The sequence below is a fragment of the Pelodiscus sinensis genome, unplaced genomic scaffold (genome assembly GCF_049634645.1).
Source record: "Pelodiscus sinensis isolate JC-2024 unplaced genomic scaffold, ASM4963464v1 ctg35, whole genome shotgun sequence".
In the NCBI taxonomy this organism is placed as follows: Eukaryota; Metazoa; Chordata; order Testudines; family Trionychidae; genus Pelodiscus; species Pelodiscus sinensis.
In genome coordinates this window covers 5,780,677-5,803,664 of record NW_027465908.1, presented here as the reverse complement: position 1 = coordinate 5,803,664, position 22,988 = coordinate 5,780,677, and the positions used below count along the sequence as shown (strand labels likewise).

Here is a 22,988-nt window from a genome sequence, read left to right as displayed (position 1 = left end):
CAAACTCCGTAGAGTTTGGTGAACTTGTCCCCAGGTGAGGGCTCATGCAGAGCTTTTGAAAGCTTTCTGTTGCGGGAAAATGACCGCTTTCATTTTTCCCCATGTATGACAGTCCCACCCAAAAGATGTAGTTGAACAGAGATGTTGCTTTCTCTAGACCGTGTGGAAGGCTTTTCTCACATTTCTGAGGCAATACGAGAAACCTCGAGAGAAAGCGTCTCGTAAGCAGAACTGATCTAGCGGAATGTTGTATACAGCTGGTCACACTGTTCGAATGGCCCAGGGTGCAAACATCTCAGCTACAGCTCAAAATCAATTCAAACCAACTGCTTCTATGAGGGACATTGCCTACCGGGCAAGATCTTCGGAAAATCGTCTCCGGAAACAGAATGAGCATTGTGGCTCCTGTACCAATGTCTCGAGCTAATCTCTAGGTAAACTGAGTAGCTGCCGTGTGTAGCAAGGACGGCAGGACTTTCACGCATTTCTGAGCAAGTTGACGACACTGTGTGGAAAAGTGTCTAGAAGGAAAACTGATCTGGGGAATGTTATACGCAGCTAGTCAGTTTTCTAAAGACCACTGTGATAAACGCGACTGGGCTTGCTAAAAACGCTTTTCAAAAGCGGGATCATGCAGCAAAATAAACTCACACATTGGCAAACTCCGTAGAGTTTGGTGAACTTGTCCCCAGGTGAGGGCTCATGCAGAGCTTTTGAAAGCTTTCTGTTGCGGGAAAATGACCGCTTTCATTTTTCCCCATGTATGACAGTCCCACCCAAAAGATGTAGTTGAACAGAGATGTTGCTTTCTCTAGACCGTGTGGAAGGCTTTTCTCACATTTCTGAGGCAATACGAGAAACCTCGAGAGAAAGCGTCTCGTAAGCAGAACTGATCTAGCGGAATGTTGTATACAGCTGGTCACACTGTTCGAATGGCCCAGGGTGCAAACATCTCAGCTACAGCTCAAAATCAATTCAAACCAACTGCTTCTATGAGGGACATTGCCTACCGGGCTAGATCTTCGGAAAATCGTCTCCGGAAACAGAATGAGCATTGTGGCTCCTGTACCAATGTCTCGAGCTAATCTCTAGGTAAACTGAGTAGCTGCCGTGTGTAGCAAGGACGGCAGGACTTTCACGCATTTCTGAGCAAGTTGACGACACTGTGTGGAAAAGTGTCTAGAAGGAAAACTGATCTGGGGAATGTTATACGCAGCTAGTCAGTTTTCTAAAGACCACTGTGATAAACACGACTGGGCTTGCTAAAAACGCTTTTCAAAAGCGGGATCATGCAGCAAAATAAACTCACATATGGGCAAACTCCGTAGCGTTTGGTGAACTTGTCCCCAGATGAGGGCTCATGCAGAGCTTTTGAAAGCTTTCTGTTGCGGGAAAATGACCGCTTTCATTTTTCCCCATGTATGACAGTCCCACCCAAAAGATGTAGTTGAACAGAGATGTTGCTTTCTCTAGACCGTGTGGAAGGCTTTTCTCACATTTTTGAGGCAGTAAGAGAAACCTCGAGAGAAAGCGTCTCGTAAGCAGAACTGATCTAGCGGAATGTTGTATACAGCTGGGCACACTGTTCGAATGGCCCAGGGTGCAAACATCTCAGCTACAGCTCAAAATCAATTCAAACCAACTGCTTCTATGAGGGACATTGCCTACCGGGCTAGATCTTCGGAAAAATCGTCTCCGGAAACAGAATGAGCATTGTGGCTCCTGTACCAATGTCTCGAGCTAATCTCTAGGTAAACTGAGTAGCTGCCGTGTGTAGCAAGGACGGCAGGACTTTCACGCATTTCTGAGCAAGTTGACGACACTGTGAGGAAAAGTGTCTAGAAGGAAAACTGATCTGGGGAATATTATACGCAGCTAGTCAGTTTTCTAAAGACCACAGTGATAAACACGACTGGGCTTGCTGAAAACGCTTTTCAAAAGCGGGATCATGCAGCAAAATAAACTCACATATTGGCAAACTCCGTAGAGTTTGGTGAACTTTTCTCCAGATGAGGGCTCATGCAGAGCTTTTGAAAGCTTTCTGTTGCGGGAAAATGACCGCTTTCATTTTTCCCCATGTATGACAGTCCCACCCAAAAGATGTAGTTGAACAGAGATGTTGCTTTCTCTAGACCGTGTGGAAGGCTTTTCTCACATTTCTGAGGCAATACGAGAAACCTCGAGAGAAAGCGTCTCGTAAGCAGAACTGATCTAGCGGAATGTTGTATACAGCTGGTCACACTGTTCGAATGGCCCAGGGTGCAAACATCTCAGCTACAGCTCAAAATCAATTCAAACCAACTGCTTCTATGAGGGACATTGCCTACCGGGCAAGATCTTCGGAAAATCGTCTCCGGAAACAGAATGAGCATTGTGGCTCCTGTACCAATGTCTCGAGCTAATCTCTAGGTAAACTGAGTAGCTGCCGTGTGTAGCAAGGACGGCAGGACTTTCACGCATTTCTGAGCAAGTTGACGACACTGTGTGGAAAAGTGTCTAGAAGGAAAACTGATCTGGGGAATGTTATACGCAGCTAGTCAGTTTTCTAAAGACCACTGTGATAAACGCGACTGGGCTTGCTAAAAACGCTTTTCAAAAGCGGGATCATGCAGCAAAATAAACTCACAGATTGGCAAACTCCGTAGAGTTTTGGTAACTTGTCTCCAGATGAGGGCTCATGCAGCGCTTTTGAAAGCTTTCTGTTGCGGGAAAATGACCGCTTTCATTTTTCCCCATGTATGACAGTCCCACCCAAAAAATGTAGTTGAACAGAGATGTTGCTTTCTCTAGACCGTGTGGAAGGCTTTTCTCACATTTCTGAGGCAATACGAGAAACCTCGAGAGAAAGCGTCTCGTAAGCAGAACTGATCTAGCGGAATGTTGTATACAGCTGGTCACACTGTTCGAATGGCCCAGGGCGCAAACATCTCAGCTACAGCTCAAAATCAATTCAAACCAACTGCTTCTATGAGGGACATTGCCTACCGGGCAAGATCTTCGGAAAATCGTCTCCGGAAACAGAATGAGCATTGTGGCTCCTGTACCAATGTCTCGAGCTAATCTCTAGGTAAACTGAGTAGCTGCCGTGTGTAGCAAGGACGGCAGGACTTTCACGCATTTCTGAGCAAGTTGACGACACTGTGTGGAAAAGTGTCTAGAAGGAAAACTGATCTGGGGAATGTTATACGCAGCTAGTCAGTTTTCTAAAGACCACTGTGATAAACGCGACTGGGCTTGCTAAAAACGCTTTTCAAAAGCGGGATCATGCAGCAAAATAAACTCACAGATTGGCAAACTCCGTAGAGTTTTGGTAACTTGTCTCCAGATGAGGGCTCATGCAGCGCTTTTGAAAGCTTTCTGTTGCGGGAAAATGACCGCTTTCATTTTTCCCCATGTATGACAGTCCCACCCAAAAAATGTAGTTGAACAGAGATGTTGCTTTCTCTAGACTGTGTGGAAGGCTTTTCTCACATTTCTGAGGCAATACGAGAAACCTCGAGAGTAAGCGTCTCGTAAGCAGAACTGATCTAGCGGAATGTTGTATACAGCTGGTCACACTGTTCGAATGGCCCAGGGCGCAAACATCTCAGCTACAGCTCAAAATCAATTCAAACCAACTAGCTAGATCGTCGGAAAATCGTCTCCTGAAACAGAATGAGCATTGTGGCTCCTATACCAATGTCTCGAGCTAATCTCTAGGTAAACTGAGTTGCTGCCGTGTGTAGAACGGAAGGCAGGACTTTCACGCATTTCTGAGCAAGTTGAAGACACTGTGTGGAAAAGTGTCTAGAAGGAAAACTGATCTGGGGAATGTTATACGCAGCTAGTCAGTTTTCTAAAGACCACAGTGATAAACACGACTGGGCTTGCTGAAAACGCTTTTCAAAAGCGTGCTCATGCAGCAAAATGGAGTACGAGCTTGTGAAAGTCATCTTGTCAGTGGGCTTCAACGCCTGCATGTTGCTCTGTGCAAGGTCCGCACATACCTCCTAGCTGAGATGCGTTGTTGTGTTCTCCAGAATCTGGGGAAGGCTTTTCTCATATTTCTGAGGTACTTCAAGTGATTGGGGGAGGAAAAACGGAATCGTAACCAAAACTGACATAGGGGAATGTTGACCTAAATGTATGAAGCTAGATAAAGTGTTTTAATGTACATTCGACCGAATACCGTACCCTTCGCTGGAAAAAGGCTCCAAATCAATACTCATGTCGTTCCTGTGACAACGTTATACTCAGCGAGCATGAAAACTTTGCTTTTTCTCGCTACATGAAGGTGCCATATAAATCATGGGCTTGACCCGAGTTTTTGCGGTTTCTCTAGCGTCTGGCAGGTTTTTCACACCTTTCAGAGATAATACAAGAAATGGCTTGACAAATCCTCTCGTAATCAGACGTGTTATAGAGGAATGTTGAATGAAGTGTTCCTAGCTATTCACAGTTTGTTAAGTCACATATGGGCAAACTCCGTAGTTTGGTGAACTTGTCCCCAGATGAGGGCTCATGCAGAGCTTTTGAAAGCTTTCTGTTGCGGGAAAATGACCGCTTTCATTTTTCCCCATGTATGACAGTCCCACCCAAAAGATGTAGTTGAACAGAGATGTTGCTTTCTCTAGACCGTGTGGAAGGCTTTTCTCACATTTCTGAGGCAATACGAGAAACCTCGAGAGAAAGCGTCTCGTAAGCAGAACTGATCTAGCGGAATGTTGTATACAGCTGGTCACACTGTTCGAATGGCCCAGGGTGCAAACATCTCAGCTACAGCTCAAAATCAATTCAAACCAACTGCTTCTATGAGGGACATTGCCTACCGGGCTAGATCTTCGGAAAATCGTCTCCGGAAACAGAATGAGCATTGTGGCTCCTGTACCAATGTCTCGAGCTAATCTCTAGGTAAACTGAGTAGCTGCCGTGTGTAGCAAGGACGGCAGGACTTTCACGCATTTCTGAGCAAGTTGACGTCACTGTGTGGAAAAGTGTCTAGAAGGAAAACTGAGCTGGGGAATGTTATACGCAGCTAGTCAGTTTTCTAAAGACCACAGTGATAAACACGACTGGGCTTGCTGAAAACGCTTTTCAAAAGCGGGATCATGCAGCAAAATAAACTCACAAATGGGCAAACTCCGTAGAGTTTTGGGAACTTGTCTCCAGCTGAGGGCTCATGCAGCGCTTTTGAAAGCTTTCTGTTGCGGGAAAATGACCGCTTTCATTTTTCCCCATGTATGACAGTCCCACCCAAAAAATGTAGTTGAACAGAGATGTTGCTTTCTCTAGACCGTGTGGAAGGCTTTTCTCACATTTCTGAGGCAATACGAGAAACCTCGAGAGAAAGCGTCTCGTAAGCAGAACTGATCTAGCGGACTGTTGTATACAGCTGGTCACACTGTTCGAATGGCCCAGGGTGCAAACATCTCAGCTACAGCTCAAAATCAATTCAAACCAACTGCTTCTATGAGGGACATTGCCTACCGGGCTAGATCTTCTAAAAATCGTCTCCTGAAACAGAATGAGCATTGTGGCTCCTGTACCAATGTCTCGAGCTAATCTCTAGGTAAACTGAGTTGCTGCCGTGTGTAGAACGGACGGCAGGACTTTCACGCATTTCTGAGCAAGCTGAAGACACTGTGTGGAAAAGTGTCTAGAAGGAAAACTGATCTGGGGAATGTTATACGCAGCTAGTCAGTTTTCTAAAGACCACAATGATAAACACGACTGGGCTTGCTAAAAACGCTTTTCAAAAGCGGGATCATGCAGCAAAATGGAGCACGAGCTTGTGAAAGTCGTCTTGTCAGTGGGAATGAACGCCTGCATGTTCCTCTGTGCAAGCAAGATCCGCACATAGCTCGTAGCTGAGATGCGTTGTTGTGTTCTCCAGAACCTGGGGAAGGCTTTTCCCATATTTCTGAGGTACTTCAAGTGATTGGGGGAGGAAAAACGGAATCGTAACCAAAACTGACATAGGGGAATGTTGTCCTAAACGTATGCAGATAGAGACAGTGTTTTAATGCACATTCCACCGACTTATCAATCGCATCCCCTCCTCCCCCAAGCCAGACACCCCACCCCCAGGCTGCTCCCCCATCTTCTCTCGCGTCCCCTCCTCCCCCAGGCCAGACACCCCACCCCCAGCCTGCTCCCACATCTTCCCTCGCCCCCCTCCTCCCCCATGACAGACACCCCACCCCCAGCCTGCTCCTTCACCTTCCCGCGTGCCCCCTCCTCAACCAGGGCAGATACTCCACCCCCAGCCTGCTCCTCCATCTTCCCTCACGCCTCCTCCCCGAAGCCAGACACCCCAGCCCTCTTCTGCACCTTCCCTCACGCCCCTTCCTCCCCCAGGCCAGACACCCCACCCCCAGCCCTCTCCTTCAGCTTCCCTCATGTCCCCTCCTCCCCCAGGCCAGACACCCCACTCCCAGCCTGCTCCCGCACCTTCCCTCGCCCCCCTCCTCTTCCAGGCCAGACACCCCACCCCCAGCTTGCTCCCGCACCTTCCCTCGCCCCCCTCCTTCCCCAGGTTAGAAACCCCATCCCCAGCCCTCTCCTGCACCCTCCCTCACCCCCCTCCTTCTCCCCCAGGCCAGACACCCCACCCCCAGCCTGCTCCTTCACCTTCCCTCATGTCCCCTCCTCCCCCAGGCCAGACACCCCACCCCCAGCCAGCTCCCCCATCTTCCCTAGCGCTGCCTCTTCCCCCAGGCCAGACACCACCAAGGGGTGGTGCAGCTTCGCACTCGGACCCAGGATTTGCTCGCGCCCCCGCGTGCTCCTCGGACCTTCCTGTCATGGCGGTGCCGGCCGCCCAGTCAGCCAATGCTCCCCGGCGACAGCCCATTCGCTGATAGGGCCGTGCGTTACCGGCGCCTGGGGAGAGACCATTGGCCGAACCAGAGGCAGGATACCCTTTGCTGACAGCCCACTGGGCGACACAATCCTCCGCCAACTCTGTCTTCCGAAAGCCCATTGGCTGGCACACAGCCAGGAAATGCCCCTCAGTCACAGACAATTTGAGGACAGAGCAGTCCATTAAGATCCATCCCGGACAGCTGTGGAGAGCCTAAGACAGGAGGAAAACTGGACCCTCTGGTGTTGGTTGGGAGGCTGGTTTGAATATGTGAGAACTTGGATTTTGCAAGGAGTAGTTTTAGTATTGGCTATATACTTTTGTGCTTATTGCTGTATTTCTTGTATTCTGGAAAACACAAGACAGACCCCTACCAAAGGGAATGTAGAACTCATGATGTTAAAATATGATGAACAAGAAATGTATATGAAGACTTTGATGAAAATAGAGGCATGAAATGGCTTCAAGGTTAGCCTTTAAAAGGCTAAAAGGGGGAGTTGTAGAAGCTGTAGAAACCATTTTCATATTTAGCTAGAAGCCATCTTGTATAACAGAAACCATTTCAGCTTTTCTCTCAAGCATGTAGACCAGAGTGAACTTTGTCACCCCGTGAGAAGAGGCCTACAGGATGAGCTACTGGTACGTGTTAATTGAGCTGGCTAGGACAGGAGATGCACTCCCTCGTACCTGTCCGCCATCTTGTTGATAAGGCTTTGTTTTTCCAAGTTTAATTGAGGATTTCTGTAATTGGATGCTCTGACGTCAGACTATTTGGCTAAGGGTATAAAGATACTAGGATTGATTGTATTAGCCAGCCTTACTGGGCCCGGCTTTGCTGGGACCACGTTTGGTTCACTGTGCTTTTATTGGCCAATAAAACTCTGTTTAGCTGCATAAACTGAGTGAGGCTTTTCCTTCGACACAGCCTATTGGTCGAGAGCAGTGGCAGGTCGTGCCCCCCAGTTACACCCCATTCGCAGACAGAGCTGTCCATTAAGATGCAGCCGGGTCAGCCTATTGGGCGCCTCCGATTCAGAACACGCCCTTTACTCACAGCCCATTCTCGGACAGAACAGTCTATTATGATCAGTCCGGGACAGCCTATTGGCCACCCTTAGCTTTAGGACATGCCCTTGAGTCACGCTCCATTGGCGGACAGAGCAGTCCGTTAAGATCCACCAAGGACAGCCTTTGGCCGACAGCAGTGTCAGGACGCGCCCCTTAGTCACATCCCATTCGCCGGGAGACCAATCCGTTAAAACACATCCGGATAAGCCTATTGAGCTCTGAAGAGTCAGGACACACCCTTCAGTCACAGCCCATTCGTGGAAAGAGCATCTGTTAAGATCCACCCGGCTCAGCCTATTGGGCTCCTCAGATTCCAAACACGCCGTTCGGTCACATCCCATTCACGGACAGACCAGTCCATTAAGATCCATCCCGGGTCAGCTTATTGGGCTCCTCAGATTCAGGAGATGCCCCGGACAGCCTATTGGCCGCCAGCAGAGCCGGAACACGCCCCTATAGTGACTGCCCACGTGCCTACAAAGCAGTCTATTAACGTCCGTTCCGGAAAGCTCATTGGCCGATCCCGCAGGAAAGACACGCCCCTTCGTGACAGGCCGTTCGCCCACAGAGCTGCCCATTAACGTCACTGGACGCCCACGCGTTGAGACAGGAAACTGAGGCACGGGTGCTGGCCAGGGAATGCAGAACTGGTGGGGGCGGGGCTGATCAACATCGGTTCACGGAGCAGTCGACGGACCTCGTGAATTCTCACCGGCTACTCAATGATTCCCCAGTCCCGGGGCGGGGCTGGTGTGACATCACAAACAGCTGCCGTCACAATCGGCTCCCTGTAGCGGTTTCTGACACGTGTGGGGGTCAGATCTGGCTTCTAACGGTTTTAGCTGTTGATGCAAGCAGAGACGGGAAGCCAATTCTGATAGATGGAAGTTCACCTTGTCACATTTGGCTGCCTGGACACCCTGCCTCTCATCCAGAGGGGCCTTTCCCATCCCCTAGTCCAGGAGCATCCCTGCAACGGAAATCACATTTCTAAAGGAACAAAGCTCCCATTAAAATGGGCTAGAAGGATGGGAAATGCATTTCAGGGACACACTGCAAGAGATAACACAAATACTTGAACTGTTATGAGACATCACGTAGTAATTGATTGAGACTTTTAAATCTTCACAATGCGCTACACTCTCCTCACAGCTGCATGTGAGGCGCTTGCTGCATTTTTCCCCATGTGCTAGAGCAGGGATCTCCAACCTTTTTACACCCAAGATCACTTTTCAAATGACAGGGCAAGCCAAGATCTGCCGCCCCCTCGCAGCGCGCGCAGCACACCACAGAGCTGTGGCAGGGGAGCAGCCAGCACACTTCTGGAACTGGCGCGAAGCTGCAGGCAGGACTTCCGTCCACCCCGCGGGAAGCTGATACTACGCTGGAGGTAGGTAGTGGGGCTTCACAGGGTTGGGGGAAAATAGGGGGTGGGGGGAACCCGAATGCCTCGCGATTAACTGGTCAAGGCCTCGCGATCCACCAGTCGATCGTGATCTACGGTAGGGAGGGGCTGGCAGGGAGAGATGAAACAATTACAGCAGTTGTAAATAAAAACTCTTCTACACTCCGCCTTTGTGCCCCCACCGACAGATTTGGACCCTTGACAGGGGGCTCGCACTCTGGGTAACAGTTACCCCCTTGGCCTCTGTGACAGACTGGGCACAGCTGAGGGCGTCCGCTCAGGGCAAATTGCTCAAAACTAGGGCTCCTTACAGCCCCAGACTGGAGACCTTTCCCAAACAGGCCACAATCCGGTCACACCAAGCACTTCGGCTGCCAATCCAGCCAGCAGGAAGCCTCACGAACAAAACCCCTCAGACACCCCAGCTTTCCCTGTGCCACAATTAGCCCTGGGCCTGCACACAGGTGAGGGGTTATGGAACCCAATCTCAGCTACTCTGAACGGGTCTTTCCAGTCCCAAAGAACCAGCCACAGATTCTTGGTCAGTTTCCCCTATGGATCTTACCCACAAGATCACGCTGGGCCAGTCCTTTAGAATCTAAAATCGAAAGCGACAAAGAGTCCTGTGGCACCTTCTAGACTAACAGTTTGATTGAAGCATAAGCTTTCATGGGCAAAGACCCACTTCATCAGACGCATGCAAGATGAAAGTCTAGAAGGTGCCACAGGACTCCCTGTTGCTTTTGCAACTCCAGAATAAGACTGGGTGCAAACATCTCAGCTACAGCTAAAAATCAATTCAAAACAACTCCTTCTATGAGGGACATTGCCTACAGGGCTAGATCTTCAGAAAATCGTCTCCTGAAACATAATGAGCATTGTGGTTCCTGTACCAATGTCTCGAGCTGATCTGTATGTAAACTGAGTTGCTGCGGTTTGTAGAACGGACGGCAGGACTTTCACTCATTTCTGAGCAAGCTGAAGACACTGTGTGGAAAAGTGTCTCGCAAGCAAAACTGAAATGGGGAATTTTATACGCAGCTAGTCAGTTTTCTAAAGACCACAGTGATAAACACGACAGGTCATGCTGAAAACGCTTTTCAAAAGAGGGATCATGCAGCAAAATGGAGCACGAGCTTGTGAAAGTCATCTGGTCAGTGGGCATGAACGACTGCATTTTGCTCTCTGCAAGCAAATTCCGCACATACAGCGTAGCTGAGATGCGTTGTTGTGTTCGCCAGAACCTGGGGAAGGCTTTTCACACATTTCTGAGGTATTCAAGTGATTGGGGGGGAGGAAAAACGGAATCGTAACCAAAACTGACATAGGGGAATGTTAACGTAAATGTACGCAGCTAGATACAGTGTTTTAATGTACATTCGACCAAATTCCATACCTTTCGCTGGAAGAAGGCTCCGAATCAAGACTCATGTAGTGCCTGTGACAACTTTCCTCTCAGCAAGCATGAAAACTTTACTTTTTCTCTCTACGTGAAGGTGCCATATAAATCATGGGCTTGACCCGAGTTGTTGCGGTTTCTGTAGCGCCTGGCAAGTTTTTCACACCTTTCCGAGGCAATGCAAAAAATGGTTTGAAAAATCCTCTCGTAATCAAAAGTGCTGTAGGGGAATCTTGAATGAAGTGTTTCTAGCTAGCCACAGTTTGTTAAGTCGCATATGGGCAAACTCCGTACAGTTTGCTGAACTTGTCTCCAGATGAGGGCTCATGCAGAGCTTTTGAAAGCTTTCAGTTGCGGGAAAAATTCTCCCCATGTATGACAGTCCCACCCAAAAGATGTAGTTGAACAGAGCTGTTGCTTTCTCTAGACCGTGCGGAAGGCTTTTCACACATTTCTGAGGCAATACCAGAAACCTCGAGAGAAAGCGTCTCGTAAGCAGAACTGATCTAGCGGAATGTTGTATGCAGCTGGTCACAGTGTTCAAATGGCCCAGGGTGCAAACATCTCAGCTACAGCTAAAAATCAATTCAAAACAACTCCTTCTATGAGGGACATTGCCTACAGGGCTAGATCTTCAGAAAATCGTCTCCTGAAACATAATGAGCATTGTGGTTCCTGTACCAATGTCTCGAGCTGATCTGTATGTAAACTGAGTTGCTGCGGTTTGTAGAACTGACGGCAGGACTTTCACTCATTTCTGAGCAAGTTGAAGACACTGTGTGGAAAAGCGTCTCACAAGCAAAACTGAAATGGGGAATTTTATACGCAGCTAGTCAGTTTTCTAACGACCACAGTGATAAACACGACTGGTCTTGCTGAAAACGCTTTTCAAAAGAGGGATCATGCAGCAAAATGGAGCACGAGCTTCTGAAAGTTATCTTGTCAGTGGGCATGAACGACTGCATTTTGCTCTGTGCAAGGAAGTTCCGCACAGTCTGCCAGCTCCCAGGAGCGTGCCAGGGCCCGGAGAAGGCAAGTGCCTTCCTGGACTAGGGTGGAGATCATGAATTTTATTCAGGTTTGGGGGGGATGCCCCCAACATTCGTCATCTCTGCACTAGACGGAGGAATGCGGTTGTCTATGGCAGGATAGCTGCCAACCTGGCCACCAAAGGCCACATACGAACCCAGGAGCAGGTTTGCATGAAAATTAAGTTGGTTCAGCAAGACCCCCAACCTTGAGCCCTGAGCTTCCCCCTTCCAGCTCCCTCCTCCCAGGTTTCCCCCTCCCCTCTCCCATCCTCCCTCTACCCCTGTCCTGCCTCCTTTCCCCAGTCTCAGAGTTTCATTCCCCCGCCCCGTTCTGTTAAATAAAGAAAGTTTGTGTTTATGAAAAAACGCGTATTTTATTTTACATCAAGAAGGTGGGGGGGGGGGGGGAGATAAGTGGAAGGATGTGAGGGAGGAATGAGGCTCAAGCCCCCAGTGGGGCAGACCAGGGAGACTGTTCGTGCTCCTCAGGGTGGAAGCTCTCCCGGCAGGGCCTCCTGGATACTGACAGCCCCCCAATGGACCTCCCGGATGGCAGCCTGCAGAAAGTGCAGCCAGGTTCGCAGCAACACGTCGAAGAGAAGCACCAGAGTGCCCACAGGCAGCTCCAGCTTCATGTTGCAGAGTGCTGTGGTGTCTGCAACCAGTGAGGGCAACCAGAGCATGCAGAGACAAAATGCTTTGCTGTCCCCCTCATCGAGGTAGGCAAGCAAGCAGGGAAAGCTGAGGCCTCAGATAGCCTCAGGCAGCAGCCACACAAAGTAACTCCTGACCTGATTCCATTCGGCCTTAAATGTGATTCAGTGTCCACTCAGTGTGGACGTGCTATTTCAAAATAGCAAAACGCTATTTCAAAATGCATTTTGTGTGTAGACGCGTTATTTCGAAATAACACTATAGTGTAGACATACCCTCTGATATAGGACAGAGCTGCAATCCCATTTTGCAGTTGGGAAACTGGGACAGAGAGATTAAGTGACTTGCCCAAGGACACAGAAAATTTGTAGCAGAGGAGAGACTTGACCCAGGTCTCCATTCAATACCCCAATCACTGTACCATGCTTCCTTTCTAGGACCCATTATCAGGTTAGGTCTGAAATTCTGCCACCCATTTCCTGCACAACCTTGGGTCAAGTCACTGTTCTGTGCTTTGGTTTCTTCCGCTTTGACACAGGCACAACAATCCCTCCCTTGCAGAGGGCCTTGAGATCAGACAAATGAAGCTTACAAAGAACCTTGAGATCTCTGGGGGCATCAATGAAGGAAACATTCAGTCATACAAAAATCCCCAGTTTAATATGGATTTTCTTCAAGCCTTGCCATTTCATTTGGATCTTTACAAAAATGACTTTACAACAAAGAAGTGCAGAAGGAAGAGACGACAAAAAAGGCTGCCCCTGCTCAGCTTCACTCTGACATATGTACAACACTATCACAGGGCACAGTATATACAGAAGGAAAAAATGGATCAATCAGCATATTTGAAATAATTTTGCAACATTCTTTTAAAAAACCAACAACAACAACAAACAAAAAACCCAAGATTAAAAAACCTTTCCTTCCCTCAGCCCAGCTTGTCTCGAGGGCCAAAGGCAGGCAGAGGCATTTCCTAAAATGGCAACACTCTCTTTAGGGTTGCGCCAAGCTGTTCAAACAAGCAACTGAGCTTTTACATTCTTATCAGCCCCTCCCAGTCCCAACAGGGTGCCCTGGGCTCCAGGATTGGGGCCTGGAACTGGCAGAAAGAGGGAAATAGCACACATGCATAGGGGGCCATTCATAGGCACCTACACCCACCCAGTCCCCACAGCAATGCTAGCCAATCACAGAACAGCTTCTATTACATTACACTACACACACAGAAAGCAGGGCTTGCAGTCATGAGTCAGAAAGCCTATTGGAGCCCCCCGTCCATACCCTGCCAATGCCCTGCTCACAGGCACTACCGGTACCGGGTTTCATGCTAGAACCTGCATCACCCAGTATGTCCACTGGTCAACATAAGGGCTACAGGGTTGACTCCATGTTCAGAATGCTGCATGGGGCCAACTTTGGATAACCTGAAGAGCAACTGCTACATGGGACCTTTCATCTCCATGATCTCCCGGGTCACCGAAGGATGCAGCCTCTCGCAAGGACTAAAGAACAGCCAGCTAAAGGACTGACGTCCCGCAGATAGGGCAATGGGGTTTCAGACAGTTAGCGAGGTTACAATTCACTTCTTACAGTTAAGGCACATTGTGGCAATGCCAATCTGGCCTGTAAACAGGCCAGAAGATGGATCTCTATCTCGATCTCTCTCTCTCACACACACACACACACACACACACACACACACACACACACACACACACACACACACACATTCTCCAGTGGCTACATTTAAGCTATTCTTGTGAAAAGCAGGGAGAACAGGGGAATGGGGTGAGCTCAGACCACAGCTTAATAGCAACTGGCCCACAGGGAGTTCTGCTATGCAACCCCCAGATGCTAGAGCGCTGCTCCTTGTGGAGCTGAGTCAGCCACCTCACAGAGGGACAAGTCCCAGAAAGCAGTGCCTTGTGTGGATCTGAGCAGCGGGCTGAAATTGGAGGGCCAAATCACCAATTTAGGCTTTAGGCACAGCCTGCCTCAAAAGGAGCTGCAGGATCTAGATCCATCCCCTCCCATGCTGGGTCTGTCTAGTGGTCCTCAAGCGGGGTCAGTTGCTGACACTCAGGTATAATTCAACAACAGGCAACCACTCCCGACAGCTAACCAGCTCAAGGCAGCATTATCATCAGGGAGAATTGGGGTCCTCAACAATTAAACCTGCTCCTGAAACTAAAGAATTAGACACAGTTTAAAAAACAAGCCCATCCGAACCTAGGGTTGCCAATTCTTTCAACTAGGTGCCATTTGCAGAAACAGCATCCAGTCAAGAAAGTTGACAACTCTATAGCCAGAACCAGGGGGCTGCCAAGCAGGTCTAGGAGGATTAAGAAGTACTCCTTTTCGGAGAGGAAGGTGCATATCCCTCCCATGCCATCTCAGCAGGTGTCGAGACCCAACAGGCCATCTAGAGCAGATGGGAGATTGAAATTTCTTGTGTCTGTCAAGCGTCTCAATTTGAGGGAGGGAGAAAAAGGATTCAGCTGTGACGTCACCTGCCAGGTGTCAGACAGTTCTGACTCTGCCTCTGGAAACACACACACGCATGCACACGCACACTTATACAGACCTACTTTAAATACAGACCAGCATGTCTTTTGTGCAGCACCACACTGTGGCTGTCTCCAACCCTACTCTTTGGGGTACGATGAGCAGGGGTTTTTCCTACTCCCTCCAGAATGCCTGTCCTTCACAGTTCATGCTGAGGTGAGACAGGGAGGAGGTGAGATTCCTAGGTCTCCCTTAGGTTCACTAAGACAGCTCTCTGAAGAGGAGGCATGAATATGGCGAAGGATTCAAGTTGCTCACTCCTTTCTCCCAAGCCTTCAAACCGGCCAGGTGCCTCACTGGTCCAGTACGATGGGAGAAGGAAGAAAACCACTCATCCACTTCACATCAGCTGGGAGCATCTTCAACTGCTGGCTTGAAAGAGACCCAGAGCCGAACTGGAGAGGTGCCGGCTGCCTTGCATGTCCATTGGTCTCTAGAGCCCCTCACTGGAGCCCTCCTAAATCCCGGTCTGCTGCCTGATCCAGTCCCGCAGCTTGGAGACTCGTGTATATACTCCAGGCTTGTTCCGTTGAGCGCAGCCGTCTCCCCAGCTGACCACGCCAGCCAGAAACAGCCTGTTGTTTTTCTCCACGCTAACTAACGGCCCACCTGAGTCCCCCTGCATGGAAACAGAACAGGTTAGAGCTCCCACCTTGGGATCACTGACCAACACATAGTTTCACATTAGGGACAGCTCCCTGAAGAACAAGGCATGAATATGGGGAAGGATTGCTCACGCCCCTCTCCCAAGCCTTCGAACCGGCCAGGTGGAAGAGACCAATGGTCATTCACACTAACACCTTCTCATCGGAAGTACTTATGACCGGTCACTCTGTTCCCCACACGTACAACACCGCCCTACTTCCTGGCATGCCATGAGGCAGGATTCTGTCCTGGCTGCAAGGCAACATGAGGGCTTGTTAGGGGGAACAGTAACATATTTCCTTTGAGTTGAAGGGCTTTGCTCTTTGCCCTACCACCTCATTCTCACCCTCTGTGTAACAGCATATCCACATGCTCATGTAGAGTCATTTACCCAGCCAAGGAATTTGGGAAGGGATGTGGAATGTCTCTAGGAGTTCCACCCAAGTATGTTTAGGGGTGGGGGGTAGGAGGTCTGAGGGTAGCTGACTTTCACTCCACACTACGGAAGTTTTCACATGAGTATTTCCAAGGTTGGCTAGGGTGATGGTGGTATCTTTAAAGCTCCTTAACTTTCCCTTTTGATTTCTCTTCTCTTTGTGACTTTGCAGGTGTTTAGGGAATGGGAATCAGTGACGTTTGTGCTGGTGAATTGCAATGAATTGGTAACCCGGAACATAACCTGCACGCAGCCCAGGCAGTAGCAATGAACACTCTCTTGGCTCTAGCCTGGGGGAACTCTTGGCTGTAGCAGGCAGAGACTTGGGTTCTGGGCAGGTAGGCGAGGAGAGATGGGCAAACAGCAACAGCTTTCCAGCACTAAGGAGCTGGGGCTGGATTGGAACCGACAAGCACATGGTGGAGACTCATGTTGTGAAATCTGGATCCAAAGCCAAATAGCATCTCTGTTCCCACATACCCCGTCCAAAGTACCAAGTGTTAAAGCAAAACACCAGCGATTCCCTCTGATTAACACTAAGGAAATAAAATCTCCACTAAGGAGAGAGATGTCCTTCTGCCCCTATGAACCCAGAGTGCACCAAGGCTTATGGAGATATGAAGTAAGCCACCAAGCTGGACCCAGCCTAACCCCCACACCTGGGGTTTTAGCACAACCTGGTATCCCAGAGGCCCCTACCTGGCAGGCATCAGTACCCCCGGTCAAGACTCCTCCACACAGCATGCGTGACGTTATCTGGTCGGTGAGCAGTATGTTGCACTGGGTCTGGTTAATCACTCGAATTTCTGCCTTCTGCAGGATTGTGGCACCAGGACCTGCAAAGACCAGCAGGGAGGGCAGCATTAAGGCCAGGAGAGCCCTCCATGTCTAAAGAGTCTGGGATGGAGAGCGCCTGCCCCAACCCCTCATCCTCAGTGTGCACACAATTGTGAGTGAGAATTGCTCTCCTCCCCAAAAGGCTTCCTTCACACCCTCCCATAAAGCCAGACCCACATTCCCCTTTCCATCCCAAACTCCAGCCATCAGAACCCAGCAGTGCCCCACAGACACCCCCTACTTCCCTTCTGACTCAATGCCACCACTGACAGCCAGCTGCAGTTACACTTCAACCTCTCCCACAGCTGTGTCCCAGGCTCCTCGTGGGATCTGAAACCAGCTACAAAGGCTGGGGCAGCATGTGTGGCACAGACTGAGGGGGGAGAGTCCGGCAGCAGACACAGGACTCCCTCTGCACAGTCCCATGTCATCCTGTCTCAGTGTCACTGGAAATGCCTGCACTCTGAGCACAGGGCCCCCACAAGAGTGGCCTATGGGTTGCAGGAGCTTCCAAAAGGATCTACCAAGCCCTTGTAGGGTTTTCCCCTCCCTGCTTGGGCTACCCTCTGATCAGCCAAGTGGCATCCAGTGCACCCATAGGCACCCAACTCCTACACCCCTTCCCAGATGACCCCCCTTCCCAGAGGACCCCCTCACCTCCTTCTATGGTGGCCCCCCACCCAGTCACCCAGATTTCCTTGCCAGCAGGGAAGTCATGGGTGGAATCAGGCAGGCAGATAGGCCGGACGGTGGTGGTGAAGGTGACAGGACTCTGTAGCTCCAGCACGGCAATGTCATAGTCGTAAGAGTATTCGTTGAACTGGGTGTGGGGGATGAGGCGTTTGATGCTCCGCTCTTGCACCTTCTCGTTTTTCTGGTTGCCCTGGTTGCGGAGCCCTAGGAAGGCTTTCCACAACATGGCATCCGAGTAACTGCACAGAGACATGCCATAGGGCACAATGAGACGGCTCTGGGGTAGGGCTCAGATTGGACAAAAGTTTTCCATCAAAACCATTACAAAAAAGAAATTGGATTTTCAACTAATCACATTTCCACAAAATAGCATCTACTCTCCATGGAAAGTTCTGATTTTTATAGTCAAATGAGTGACTAAAAACTGAACCTGGACTCTGAGCTATCCTGTCAGGATGCCCCCTGGAAGCAGACAAGCCACATCTCCCATTAATACACTACTGCCACTGATTCCCATGATGCAACAGACTGTTCTCAGGATGAGGGGTGCAGCATGGGAGATGTAGTCTGATCAAGGTGGCTAGCCTAGAAGAAAAAGGAGTGTATGGCAGCCAATCTACAACTCCAGGAAGCACCACTTTCCATTTTGATTTTTTCACCAAAATTGAACTTCTCTCTGAAGGGAAAAGAAGCCCCGTTTTCTGACCAATACCATGAAGCACTGTTGGGGCTGTCAGGCTAGTCTGCAGAGCACAGAGCTTCCCTGCAAAGCCCCCTATTATATGAACTGTACAATACCAATGCCATATGCTTCCACAGTATCTCACCCTAAGACTTCACAGAGCTTTTCACATGTGTGAGTAATATCCTCTTTCCCTGGTGGGCACACCCACGTTAATGGTCAAGTGCAGAGTTGGAAACAGACCCCAGGTGTCCTGACTCCCAGCTGTTTGGCAGACTAGTTCTTCAAGTTGCTGCTTTCCTGTCATCAACTACTTGGTAGGGAAGGCCAAGACTCTGTTTCAACAGCAGTGACCAGCGACACGATAAACCTCACACACTTCCAGTTTTCTAAGCATGGTGGGCAATGTTCCCTCTAATTTTTTTATCCATATGTGGAAGAAGTTTTGCTATCTGCTGCAGGTTATGGGCACTCTGCTAATCAGCTGAGTGGCATTTGAACCTCTCTTGGTAGCCGCGCAAGCACCCAGTTTACAGGGAACACTAATTGTGGGAGCCCCTACCACACCAATGGCAGAATCACCTCTTGCCAAGAATGATCCACCATAATGGGACACTGGAGAGCAGCAGAGGATCTTGCCACTGAGCATGACTAGCAGCAGTGTACCTATCATCCCCAGTGACCTAGAGGGCAGTCCATAGAAACTTCCATCTGAGAACAATAGGGCAGGAGCCATTACTTGGACTCGGCCCAGCCCAGGATGTAAAGTGTCCATTCAACATTTAGAAAGGAAAAAAAAAGCATCCCCACCCCAGAGTCAGCATCCTAGCCCAGCGATGGGAAACCCAGGCTAGTGAATAGACAACATGAGCGTCCCTCCATCTCAATGGGCTGCAAGATTTTTTTGCTCACTGAGCTTGGGAACCTACAATTTGCAGGGTGTGCCAGTTGGACCATAGCAGCGCTGTGAGTGGATGCAAAAAGAGCACACGGTTCTCACAGTCAATGCTGTGTGTAGTCAGCATGCACCTCACTTCACATGTTCAGGCTTTTAGGTGTGCGTCACTTTAGTAATACTCATAGGCAGGGCTTGACAAACGGCAGCGAAATCCTCTCGCCAGCCCCGCACTGCGCATGCACGCACCGCCGGTGACCGTGGCAACCTGCTGAAATCTACTCACCATGGGCGAGTAGATTCAATGATTTGTCGAGCCCTGCTCATAGGGGAAGAAAACCCTACACATGGATGGAGACCAGCAGAATCTGGTCAGTTGTACACAAAATGTCTCATAAGCCATACATAGAACCCCGAAGGGCTGCACGTGGCCCATGGGCTGCAGGTTGCCTACCACTGACCTAGATGGGTAGGTGGCAGCTGCTACTGGCCTCCATTGGTGGAAGGATATTGGACCCAAGAGCCCATTGGTCTGATCCGCCATCATGATTAACATCTTCCCATCTGACATGGCACCCAGGCTGTCCGACCCTAGACAGCAGCAGAGACTCAGTCCCACTGCACACACCAACCTCATCTGTCTATCGTCTTTGAAGCAGTGTGCTGCTGACACCAGCCACGTGTCCGATATCAGCGATGCCCCACAGATGTGCCCCTGGCCTTTCGCATGCAGGCTGACCTGCCATGGCCACTCGCCTACTTCGGAGTTCAACCCACCAACGATTCGGCTTTGCTTGCTGTAAGAGCGGATCCCACAGTCTGAGATGAGAGAGCGAAAGACCAGAGGAAAAAGAAACCCCACTCCTGTTAGTTACCTGCTGCCAATTTCATCCAACTCCCTCCCCATCCCTTGGGGAATCTAATGGGCCAATCAATTTGGCTACTGATCACTGGAGCAATCATTGCAGTAGAAGTATTTACAAACTGCAATGGCAGAGGCAGCAGTGGGCGAATAAAAGCATTTGTGTAGGTCCTACATGAACTATTTTTAATTTTAAAAAACAAATAAAAAAAATCAGTCAAACAAAATGAAAATAGCAAAATCAGTTCCAAAAGGTACAGTGTACCTGTTTTGGAGCCCAAACTATCCCATGTTTCCTTTCCAGCTTCATATAATCACTAGGAGGTCTCACGGGAGTGAAGCCCTAATTTAAGGGAGTGCTAGAAATGTTTCCCACCCACACTGAGAAGGAGCATCACCTACCACAGTTCTGCTCATCTGAGTTATCGGCACAGTCCTTCTCCCCATCGCATTCAGGATTTGTCTTGCTCACACACAGGTTGTTGCGGCACTTGTAGGTGTAATCCTTGCAGGAGACGGCCTCCGCTGCAGGCAGTCGAAGGGAGAGGTGTTAGCTCCAGATTACACAGTGTGGGGGAACCAGCCAGGCACTAGCTCTGGGGGAGGAGGCGAGGCTGGGAGCAATGTTGGCTGGGACAGTCCATTAGGCTCCTTCCCAGGAGAAGGGCCTCAGAATGACATGAGCCCCTCACTTTGTTTCATGGTTTTGCCACCCCAGTGGGAAAAGGGAATCCCACCTCTGGTGCCATATCATGGCTCAGAGAACCCCACCTGGACACACTGTCGTGGTTCTGTAGAACTCCCTGTTCGCAGCCCCTTCCTGGGGCCTGCAGGTATCTCACGCAGGTCTTGTGCCCTTCTCACGGGTCTCCTTCTGCACTTAGTCTCACCTTTGCCACAGCTGCCCTCATCACTCCCATCCCCGCAGTCATCCCTGCCATCGCATTTCTGGGTTTCAAGGATGCATTTCCCGTTGCTGCACTTGAAGTGCATATCTGGACATTCTGGAAGAGAGAGGAAGCAGCAGCTCAGAAAAGGCAAGGAGGGCACAAAATGCCAAGGATCTGGCTTTAAGTGAGCCACATGATGGAGAAGGCAGGGCCATGCTTTCAGGAATAGAGAGGGGATTTCTTACTGAGGCTACAGGACTTGCTCAGACCCTGTGGCTCCCTAAAGCTTAGACTAACTCTTCCAACCCAGCACATCTATTCTAGTTCCTTCCTGTGTATTTCTCCATCATCTTCTAGGAATCTATCTCCAGAAGCTCTTTTTTTCTGCCCTTTTCTACAAAGCATCATGTTATCCTCAGGCTTGGCCAAATTCAATTGTCATTTAAAAACAAAACAAAACAACCCCCCCCCCCCCCACACACACATTTCAATGGGTAATAGACATTTATTTTTAAGCTTTTTATCAAGTTTGCTTTTCGCAGGTGTGCAAAATTACTTTCTGAAGCATTTTTTCTTCTATTTTTATCAGCTGAAATTTTCATTGGCTGGAAGCCAGAGATGGACAATAGTTATTTGAATAACAGACTTTGAGATGCAAAAAGATAAAGCTTTATAAAAAAAAAAACAACTAAATTGTCACCATCTCCTGTCAAATGATATACAAAGGAATGCACCCTTGAATCAAAACTCTAAATTAAAACCACTCTCAAGCACCATTTTCTCTTACTTTGCCTCTCTGTACATTTTGATCATCCTTGATGGAAACAGTTGTTTGTGTTTTGTGTGTATGGTGAAATTGACATTAACCGATATTTACAAAAATCAAGTCCTTCCAAGCCAGTTTATTCATTACACAGCACTATATATTACTCCCACTTTGTCCTATATAGTTGGCAACTTTCCAGGTGCTCTTGGTTTAAAAGGGTCTCTGAAGAAGGCTGAAGGTGTGCTTCCTAAATCAGAAAGGGCAAGTGACTGGCAGGCAACAAAGTTCCCATAGAACTGATTTTAATACTGCTGGGACTTAATACAATAGTATAAATGATATGAATTAATTACGTTAGGACAGCAGATCCCAACGGCCAGTTCACAGACTGGTGCCAGGCTGTGAACTGCTGGCCACTGGGCCATAGCAGCGCCACTGCACAGCAGCTGGCTTCAGCTCCAGCAACTCTAGTGGCTGATCTTACCTGGTGGCAGTTCTGGGGCTGAGGCTGTGGCAGGAGGCGGCACCTCTCCCCTTCTCCTTTGTCCCACCCAGGAAAGATGGTGGCCCGGCCAGGGCTCCATGTTCCCCCTCACCCTTGCCACTACCCACGGGGGCACGAGATGCACTTGGGAAGGGAGAGGCAAGGAGGAAGGAGCATGCGTACCACCAATGGCCACTCCCCCTGCCCACATGGCAGCAACAACCATGGTCCCTAAAGGGGGCAGCCTTGCTCTGGGTAGTGTGGGGGTGGGGAGGGGGCGTGGTGGGGTCACAGGTCAAGAGGGTGTTGGCATGGGATGTAGAGGTCAGAGTTTAAAGGGTCAAAGGGTACGGGGCATAGGGTGTTAGGCACTGGGGAGCAAGGAGCTGGGTTGAGGCTTAGTTAAGGGGGGAGGGCAGGGATTAGAGGTCAAAGGGCAAAAGGGGGTGGGTTGCAGTGGGTCAGTGGTTGGAGCCAGGTGTGGTGCAGCTGGTGCTTCTGTCTCAGGGGGCAGCAGAGCTGAGGGTGTCTGAGCAGGGTCAGGGGGCCTCAGAGCTTGTGCAACAGGCAGTTGCAGTGAGGCAGGATCAGGGTTTGGCACAACAGGCAGGCATGGAGTTTATGGAGCAAGGGGCACTGCAGGTACTGGGACAGGATTAGGGAGGACTTGGAGTGGTAGGGCAGGATCCAGGGAATTGAGAGGTTGTCAATTTAAATCAGGGATCGCTGGGACACAGTGTGCCAAGATTGGAAGTGACAACGGATGCAGGACAGGCACCAGGCAGGACAGAGGTGGCTGATAAAAGGAAGTTGGCAGCAGAGGGTGTTGGGAAGC

The 22,988-nt window shown here is 49.6% G+C and overlaps 1 protein-coding gene across 3 annotated transcripts in view; it reads right to left on the bottom strand.

Annotated features, from left to right (window-relative positions):
- Window positions 1-13,036: 13,036 nt before the first annotated feature.
- LOC102451977 (ST14 transmembrane serine protease matriptase) overlaps window positions 13,037-22,988 on the bottom strand; it is a 50,915-nt gene continuing 40,963 nt past the window's right edge. For all 3 annotated transcript variants that reach the window (XM_025183716.2, XM_075916379.1, XM_075916378.1), the window contains exons 14-19: window positions 20,904-21,017; window positions 20,416-20,538; window positions 19,784-19,970; window positions 17,539-17,813; window positions 16,744-16,880; window positions 13,037-15,582 (exon numbers count right to left, since the gene is read on the bottom strand). In XM_025183716.2, the coding sequence (XP_025039501.2) occupies window positions 15,421-15,582; window positions 16,744-16,880; window positions 17,539-17,813; window positions 19,784-19,970; window positions 20,416-20,538; window positions 20,904-21,017 (998 nt within the window). In that variant the 3' untranslated portion in view covers window positions 13,037-15,420. The remainder of the gene's footprint in view (window positions 15,583-16,743; window positions 16,881-17,538; window positions 17,814-19,783; window positions 19,971-20,415; window positions 20,539-20,903; window positions 21,018-22,988) is intronic.